General features: G+C 49.0%; 1 protein-coding gene across 1 annotated transcript in view; it reads left to right on the plus strand.

The window, feature by feature from the left end:
• The window catches only part of Anks1b (ankyrin repeat and sterile alpha motif domain containing 1B), a 1052697-nt gene extending 1043422 nt beyond the window's left edge, over positions 1-9275 (plus strand). Inside the window, exons 26-27 of the mRNA XM_029482977.1 lie at positions 2180-2347; positions 5768-9275. Of these exons, the coding sequence (XP_029338837.1) occupies positions 2180-2347; positions 5768-5878 (279 nt within the window). The 3' untranslated portion in view covers positions 5879-9275. The remainder of the gene's footprint in view (positions 1-2179; positions 2348-5767) is intronic.
• Positions 9276-9483: the final 208 nt, after the last annotated feature.

Below are 9483 nucleotides of genomic sequence, written 5' to 3' on the forward strand. Positions count from 1 at the left end.
GGGGGGGGGGGGGGAGGTAGGGGGTGTACACAGGAAACCCTGTCTCAGAGAAGGGGAAGGGGAAAGAAGAGGGAGAGAGGGAGGAAGGGAGAGCGAGACAGAGGCAGAGACAGAGAGAAGAGAAGAGAGAAGCAAGACACCTGTCATCCCAGCTCTGGGAAGGCTGAGGCAGGATGACTGCCACAAGTTCAAAGCCAGTTGGGGGCTGAGTGGTCTGGTCTCCCTTTCTTCCTTGGGGACTTTTCTAATACCAGTCACTCATTTCAAAAGAGGACAAAACATCTAACTTCGTATCATACAGAAACTTTTAGTTTCCCAGAGTAACCCATAGTAACCATTTGAAAGCCTCAGCCACTCAGAGGAGCAGCTCTGACCTCCACGTGAAGACCCTGTAGTCTCACAAAGCTCTCACACTTAGGAAATTTGTCTGAGGCTAGTGCTGAAGGAATCTGCACCCTAAGCTCACTGCTCCTTGGTGCAGAGGCTGCCTGTTAGCTTCACAACAGACACCAGGGAAGTCAGAAGCCCCGTTGGACTTCCACAGACCCCGCCCCATCCCCATCCTGACCCCACCTCCCACCCCCACCCCGCCCCCTCCTGCCCTGAGGCAAAGCTGCCAATGAATGACGCGTGCAAAGTGTAGGCAGAGGAAAGGGCTCAGCCCTCTTTGTACAGTGATGGTCAGAGCTGCCTCCCAGTGCTCCCCCACTATCATTTGTTGGTGAGTTGTTAATTTACTCGTCTGACTCAGCTGTGGAAATAAACATGGCTTAGTGTTCACTGCAGGGAAGTGCGTGGCCTGGCTGTGCAAGGGACGGGATGATAGGATCGAATGTCCGTCTGAGAGGAGCACAGAGATTGACTGTCCCACCAGCTCTCTAGATCATAGACATTGCCCGGCTTGAGTCTGAGACAAGGACACTTGATAGGACTTTGACATAAAGTCCAGTTGGTCCAGACTTGGTGAGACTCCTCCCCATGGAAGAGTCCACCTCAAGTAGACCATCCTCACTGAGTGCTCAGGGCAACAGAGTCCCTAACATTTCTCAAAGCATGCTGGGAAGGAGTGGGGGGTAATAAGAACAGGAAGACATGGTGTACTTTCAGCAGAAGCAGAGTGCTACCTGCATTTTTGAAAGAAACCATAGAGAGACATGGTAGGAATGGTCACAGAATGAAAAACTTGACATAGTCGGTGGCTGTTCTTAGCCTGTGTAGCAGCACTGAGAGCATCCTCAGGCTGAGACTGTGGCTCAATGTAGAGCATTTGCTAAGCACGCATGAGGCCACAGGTTCAATCCCAGGCTCATTCTGGATAGACCAGTAGGCACCCACTTCTATGATGCTTTCTGGCATAAGGATGTTGTGGCTCCTATCCCACCTTCCAGTGGGCTAATGTCATGTTGTCCCTGTGGGAGAAGAGAAGGGGAAGCTGCATGTGGGAGAGACAGCTGAAGTCAAAAAATAAGTATGTGAAGAAAGGCGGGAACAACCCTGGGAGAACTGGTCTGTGCAGAGGACGTACGTCCCAAAAGAGGTTTGGTATGGTATCCTGGCCTGACAACTCTCGTCTCTTGGTGATTTGATGATAAAATATAGAGCGTGAACCCTTGGGGAGTGCAAAAAATCCTCAAGAAATAGACGGATAATTAGCTCTATTTGAACAATGCATGCTCACTGCTGCAACTGTGAGACGCCACACCAGCATGACTAATGCCTCTCCCCCCACCCCCCCGGCCTAAATTAGATTCTGATTGTGTTTCATATATATTCACTGAATCACAGATGTTTGAGGTAAAAAAGACCCAAAGTTCTCAAGAACACCTCCCATGGAGCGTGTGGGATCACTGCTACAAACCCCTTCCCCCCATCCGAGTCTCATGAGCAAAGAAGCCACCCACAAGCAAGCTGCACCTGGAGGAGCACCCGGGACTGGTGGGCTGCATGAGGGCTCTGCTTATAAGGAATTAATGGGGGGGGGCGGTGAAGGTCTGGCAGCCTGGCTCCAAGGATGCTACCTCAGTGACTAGCATCCAGAGTGCTTCGTTCTAAACTTCTCCTGAGTCACTGCAGCTGCCGATGGGGCAGTTCAAGGTCCACACTGCTCCTCGGCTATCCACTCACTCTGACCCATTGTGTGCCTCTAGCAAATGTTCTTCTTGTCTGTTTGCTCTTACAGAATTTAGCCTATGAAATCATCCTGACGCTGGGACAGGCATTTGAGGTCGCTTACCAGCTAGCCCTACAAGCAAGAAAAGGGGGCCATTCCTCCACACTCCCAGAAAGCTTTGAGAACAAGCCCTCAAAACCCATTCCAAAGCCCCGAGTTAGCATTCGGAAGTCAGTGGTAAGTACAAGACAGAGACATTGTTAAGCCTGCAACCAGAGGGAAGGGGGATTCAAAGAGGACCTGGTACAGTGAGGGGGAGGCCTTTAGAATCCAGCCTGCCCTCCCCTGTCCTTTCCTGTGGTCTCCTGCTGGCATGTGACCATCATTCCTGCAGGCTCAAAGAATCCTTTCCCCAGAACCCAAAGGTAACAGAGAAAACCACGTTTTTCTCTGCCACCTCTAGCAATAGCCTTGCGAGAGCTTAGATCGCTAGCTGCTGCTTCTGGTTTTGACCCAGCTCACCAGAAGGCCTAGGAAAGTGTGGAGGCAGCCTTCTCTGAGGCCTCGCCTACCACTCAATCAGGGGGCAAGCCTCTGCCCTCCAGAGAGATGTGCAGAGGCTCAAGGTGACGGTACCCTGGTACCCTCCTGGCCAAAGCTAGATACCACAGCTTGTGTCTTTCAGGAGACCACGGCATCCTCAGCCTCGAGATGCCTGAGCCACAGCCTGTGTGCCTTCCCTCTGGACAGCTGAAGCTCTCCACAGCCTAGTAACTGTTAGAAGGTGGTACCCCCTCCTCCCTGTCATCTGCCTCCCTCCAGGAACTTCCTCCCTTCCCTCCCTCCCACAGGCTCCGCAGACATCCTGTCCCAACAGGCTGGTATGACTTCAAAGCGGCCGCCTCTGGTAGTAGCAACACCCCAAAGCTGGAAGGCTCCCAGCCAGCTTCCCATCTGCTCTCTGTTCCAGCTACCATCCCGCATCCTAGACTCTCTGGGATTGGCACCGGGCAGGCCCCCAGAATGCGTTGCCCCCCCTCATCCCGCAATCTTTCCATCTGCTGCCTTCTCCTCCTCCTCCTCCTCCCATCAGCTCTCATCCTCCGTCCGTGTCATGAGGAAATAGACATTTTTAACCTCCAAAGAGAGGTTCCTTCCTCGGGATGATGTGGCTTCTGTGGATCACACCTTTGGGGCCCCTCCCCCTCTCCTGTCTCTGCTCTTGGTCACCTCACCACCCACGGGATGATCCCTCAGCATCCGGCCTCTCCGAGTCCCTGAGAGTCCATTGTGTCCTCCTGCATCCCAGAAGGCCTCCGCTGATTGGTCATTATCAGCGGCTGCTGCACCTCTCAAATCCCCACGCTACACTCCTATCCTGGACCCTCCTGCCTCAGCACCTACCCAGCCCCTGCCCCCTGCTCTCTATTCCCCAGTCCTTGACACACCCCAGAACCCTAGAAATGTCTGTCCAGTTTGTTTCTAAGCATCTCCACTTTCAAGTTTAGCCACTATAAATCCTTGCTTCTCTACCCACTTCTGTTCCCAGCCCAGCAAATGACACAACACTTCACCATGCTGCTTGTCACCAAAGTCCCCAAGTCACCTTGATTGCTGTTGTACTTGTACCTCCACATCCAGCCCATGAGCATAGATCAATCTTTGCTCCCCTCAAACACACCTCCAGTCTGCCCACTCCTCTCTACTTCCTCCATCACCCCCCTAATCCAAGGCCAGTGCACACCTTCCCAGTGACTCCCTTTCTTCATACAGCAAAAGCCATGGCACCCTAAAAATACCCAAACCTAATCTCTGATCACACATGGTGATGCCTAGGCCTTCCACTCCTCGAGTACACTGCTCAGTCCCACTGGAGACTTTATGCCTCCTGTGATTGCTCTCTTCCACCTCCCCTGACCCCTGAATTCTGCACGGCCCCATGGTACCATTCAGGTTTTAGCTGCACGAAGCTTTTCCTAACCAGGGTAGATGCCTGGTCACCTTGTAGGCCCTCTTCATTCCGTGTAGTGTTGACTGAGCTTTCTGTTGCCTCTCTTCCTGCACAAAAATATCTATTCCATGAAATACACTGGCATGCTGTCACCCCAGGGCCATAGCAGCACTCACTACAAACCTGCGGTCAGAGACACGAGGTGGTGAGGGTGGACTTAACAAATGTGTCTCTGAGTGCGATTATTAAGCTTCTGAGTCCAGGAATGCACAGCATGTTTGTGGGGATTGTCGCTTAGACTACTCTAGTCCTTCTCGTGTGGGCTGGATGAGTCTGTTCACAGCACGCACGTCCTTCCAGCTGTACTGCGGTCCACGCAGACTCCTTCCAGAGGAGCACTAAGACTTTGATGCCATAAGGGCTCCTAGAATATTCATCTAGACACCCTCTCTGGGAAACAGGAGAGTACCCAGTCTACCTGGCTCCGGATGCAGGCCCTCACCAGGCTTCAGAATTCCCATCTCCTCAGCTCCGGTGGCTTACTCTTAGGACACACACAGTGCTCTTTCTAAAAGCCCTTCTTCCCTTGTCCTATGAAGGCACAAGGGAAACCATGGCAAAAGGCAGCCCGATAGGCACATAGGCTCAGGCCCTGCAGCCTCCAGGAGGTTAAAAAGCTGATAGAGGAACTCTGAGCAGGCCTTCCAGAAACTGCTTGGCCCCATTTACAGAGCCAAGTAGATGATGGCCAAAGGATGAGCAAGCCATTGGGGAAAGAGCTTAACTGAGGCCCATCAGAGCTCAGACCTTAGCTGCTGCCCGGGGAATGACATGCTTGGCTTTATCTGAACCCAGGACAGAGTCCACCAAGGCGCAGCCTGACAGGCCCTTGCTGGCCTCTTCCCTCCCTCTGTCTGGGGTACATCCCTCTCGGCCACTTTGCCCTCCCCCCGGAATCTGTACCTGCTTTTTGTCCACTCCAGTACCTTTCTTATCCAAGCCGAGCACTCATTGTCTGAACAGCATTTATTGGCAATTATTTATTGCATGCCTGCCTTGCATTGAGCCACCAAGAGCTTTCCCAGGTTTGGAGAAAATAGCAATAAAGTTAACAAAACCCCCACCTTTGCGGGGCATCCGTTGTGGAAGAGGGAGTAGACAGGTGGTATGTGTCTGTGTCAGGAAGAGATCGTAAGTGGGGGAGCTAAAAGGTTGAGGTGCCATTTTGTAGAGGGTGTGGCGAGTACAGCTTCTAGGATAGGAAGTGGTGTTGAAGCCAAGACCTGGACCACACTGGCTAGGAGGCAACCGGGAGAGAGCAGAGGCCTCATAGCAAGGATGGGTGCCCGAGGGCCATCCCCAGGGCGGCATGGCTGGAGCTGAGAGAGGCAGCAGGCAAGTGGGCGGAGTGCTGCAGTGTCCTCGGAGGATGTAGGGTTCTTTCCGACCCCGATATTGGGGTGTTGGGAACCACCGCTGCTCCCCTGCCTCTGCGCCCCGGGGGCGGGGCCAGGTCTCACTCGCGTCACCCTTGCAGGCCCCTGCAGAGTCGCTGTGCAGTACAGGTGCGAAAGCGCGGACGCCGCCGGGGCCGCCCCGCAGCGCGGCTGGGCGAGCGGGGCCCGAGGTGGGGTTCCAGCGGCGCCCACGCGGCCGCGCCGCCGCCCAGCTGCCGGATAACGGGCATCAGCCTTTCTGTTTTAAAGCAGATCGACCCTTCTGAGCAAAAGACTCTGGCCAATCTGCCGTGGATTGTGGAGCCGGGGCAAGAAGCCAAGAGGGGCATTAATACCAAGTATGAAACCACGATTTTCTGATACCCGCCGCCCCGTCCTCGCGGTGCCTTGCTCGCCCAGCAGTCCCCGCAGCAGGCTCTCCTTCGCGCCTCCGTGTCCACCCGCCCCGGGAGGAAGACTGCTCCAGCTCGCGTGGCCTCGTCACGGGCGGAAGGGCGACGGCCATCCCTAGGGAGCCTTCTGCCAGCGAGACTTTGACGCCCCTTAGAGGCGCGAGGGGGGCTGCGCGGGGCGCCCCAACTCCGCTACCACCGCCTCCTCCGAGGTACTGCTCAACTGCCCCGTACTTGCTTTGCTTTAGTTGGGGGGAGAATACCTTTTTAAAAGTGAAAGGGTGGGGAAAGGGAGGGTCTCCAGTACTGCCTGAAAAGTCTAAAGAGCTTGGGTTTAAGTTTTCACGGTCAGGTCAGCCGTTTTGAAGGGAAAGTCAGAACAGAACTTCCCCACCCACAAAGCACCTGTAAAGTCATTGTATCACTGAGTACAATTCCATGCAAAAAGACAAAGCAGCCCTCACCAGGAAGTTCTGCCCCCCCCAACACACTCGATTTCTATATTTGTGGATTTTATAGTAATCAACTATGTCAGATAAAGGAAACCTTTATTGAATGATTCAAAAAATTTAAAAAGTGATTTAAAACAGAGGAATTTATTATGCACAGAAAAAAAATGTGTCTTGTATTAAATATTTTTATTAAAAAGAATGTTTCATTAATGCATTCATAAGAAAACTAGGTTTGTTGTGCGGGATGTTTCTGGTTTCGTTTCAAATGACTACATTCCTACTGCTACTTGCCCTGAGGTCCTGGCTCTGTCAGGGTGAAGCCCTGATGCCCTCTGCCTCAGGAGCAGAACAGGCTAGTGCTTCGGGTGACTCAAAGTGCTGACTCAGCCGTAGCCTGCATAAGTGGTTTATTTGGGGTTGTTTTGTTTTGTTTTGTTTAGCCTTTGGGGTGTTTTAAAGAACACGTTTAACAAAAAATAAAAAAATAATAAAAGCTAGGGCTCCTGCTGCCAAGATTTCTGTCAAGGAAACCTTGTTTGAGAACGATGTTAATAAAATTCTATTGCAAAATTCTTTTCTAGAAAAAATAAATAACACAAAAAAAGAAGAAATTCCAAAGTAATAAAAACTTTTCTTGAAACAGATTAAAAAAAAAAAATGTTTGCTTACTATTTGATTAAATAAATTTACTTACGTTTCTTTAAGGTATTTTAATTTTTTTAATGTCTCTGTGGAGTATTTGTATGATACCATAATGTATATTTCTGTAGAAACAAATTATATAAACAGTATCAATATCATTATAGAAAAATAACATTTTAATGTATATTGTTCTAACCAATCATATTGTGAATCATTTTGAAGTTCATTATAGCGATATTGATAAATTGTGAACTTGTCTTAATGTTTTTTTTTTAATTAACCAATATTATTTTAAACCTGAGATTCTCACATTCACCAGTTGGTGAGTTTTGAAGAAAAACTAAATTTCATTTCAACTGACAAATGTATATGGTTTGAGTTCAGTGTGGAAGAATTTTAATACAATATTAAATTACTTGAACTGAATAGTTCCTTGTATATATTTTGCCTATTCACTGTTGATATGTATGTAGTAAACAGAGAAGAGAATAACATTCGAATATGGTACCAACGGAACTTGTACAGGAGCAAAGCATCCAGGAGCTCTGCTGAAACACAAGCAGATGTATATATAAGCTTGGGCTTCCAGTTATAAATTTTGTAATTTTTGTCATTATTTATATCCTATATTTAAAAAAAAAGCACACAAAATAAAACAGAAGTTGTACAGTGGCTGGTGCCTGGCATTGTTCTGTGACCAAAGGCCCAGCCCTCTCCTCAGATAAAGAGACTTGTTTTCAATTGGCAACATCAGTGAGAAAAAAAAAAAAACAAAATAACTTGCTCATTTCCAAGTTCACAGTCTGAAAAAGAAACACTGACTTCCCAAAGCTTGAATTTCAGCCATAAGCCAAGATGCCTTTGCATTTTTAAAAGTGGCGTATAAGGGGGGAATTGGCAAGACAGACATTTCTAAAACAGAGGGGACCACACACACACACACACACACACACACACACACACGCAAAAAAAATAAAAAATAAAAAACAGACTGCTTATGTAGCATAAAACATATAGCTTGCTTGGGAAAACATCCCCTGCACATCCTTATACATCCTCAAGTCCTTTCATCTTTTTTCCCTAAAACGTGCACCTGCTATAAAGTAGGTGATGGGCTAGTCAGAGCTACACTGATTCTGTGGTCGGCGACCACCATGCTGCAGGTCCCTCAACCTCCATCACCCATTGCCCAATCCATGACTGCTACCCTTGAAAACCCAAAGCAGTCTTAGGGTGCTCTCTGCCTGTCATTCAGAGGCCTGGGACTTTGAACCCAAAAGAGATAAACCCATGAAAGCTCGGTTGAAGTGGGCCCGGGGCCTGGGATATCTCAGGCAGGGGTTTTCCACTCTGACGCTTCCACTGGGCCAGTTTGTTCACTTTGCTTTTATTTTCTCTGTTCATCACATGTGTGTTTGTATTCATAATGATTCCAGCATGAAGTACGGAGCACACTCCAATTAGGGAAAATTAAAAGACACAAGACTAGCGTAGTGGTGAAACATCTTCTTGTGCTGGCACCAGGTTGAAGAAGCAGGAAGAGCAAAGCCAGCCATGTGGCAGAGTTAGGCCCCTCCAGATGGGAGCGTACAACAGACAATTGTGGTTCATCTCAGAGAGAAAGGCAGGGGTAACTCTGATCTCCCTCTCCATTCTTCACCCAAATCTAAGGTCGGGGCACAGGATCAGCCCACGGCCAGAGCAAGGCAGAGAACGAAAGGGACACGCCAGAAGTAGAAAAGCCAGCTCAGGCACGGGACATGGGATTTATAGCTGACTTTGTTTAAAGGGAAAGCCTGATATTTGACAAATGCAGTAACCAGCGGTTGAGAGTGACAAGCCATTAAATGCTAATATTAATCAAAGGAGAACTTAAATGGCTCCCTTTACAGAAGGACTTCAATTCAATCGATCCGTTTAATTTTTTTTTCTTATTAAATGGTGTTCTGTAATAAATCTGGATGAATGGACCCTATAAAAATTCTGCTTGGCTTGTTAATAAGTCATGGAAGTGGTTTCTCTCACATTGGACTGCTTGGGAATGTCGCCAGCCTATCTAATGTTTGGATGAGATGGAACAGGCGTCTAAGCTTAAAGGGCGTGTGGCCACCTCCTCCAAAATCAGTAAACATTTACACTTGGACTCCAAGTAAATGTTACTCCTATTTCTAAAATGAATTGAAGATTTGGGGGAGTAGTCTAGTTTCCAGTGAGCTAGAATGTAATGTCCACGTTCAGAAATCTGTATAGAATAAAGCCTCTTTACTGACATTACAGCTTTAAGCTCTCTTTGTCTACTGGCCATTCAATGAGTTACCTTTCCTCTGAAAAGCAGTATGGTGGTTATAAGCATTGTCTTAATAGAAGCAATGACCAGCCAATAGAGACCAGCAGCGTCTCTGCAGCTAGCCGACCCATCATACTGGCCCCCACAAGCCCATTTGGCCTCACAAATATTTACTGAGGTTGGCCCTAGGAG

This window comes from Mus caroli, chromosome 10, assembly GCF_900094665.2.
Source record: "Mus caroli chromosome 10, CAROLI_EIJ_v1.1, whole genome shotgun sequence".
In the NCBI taxonomy this organism is placed as follows: Eukaryota; Metazoa; Chordata; class Mammalia; order Rodentia; family Muridae; genus Mus; species Mus caroli.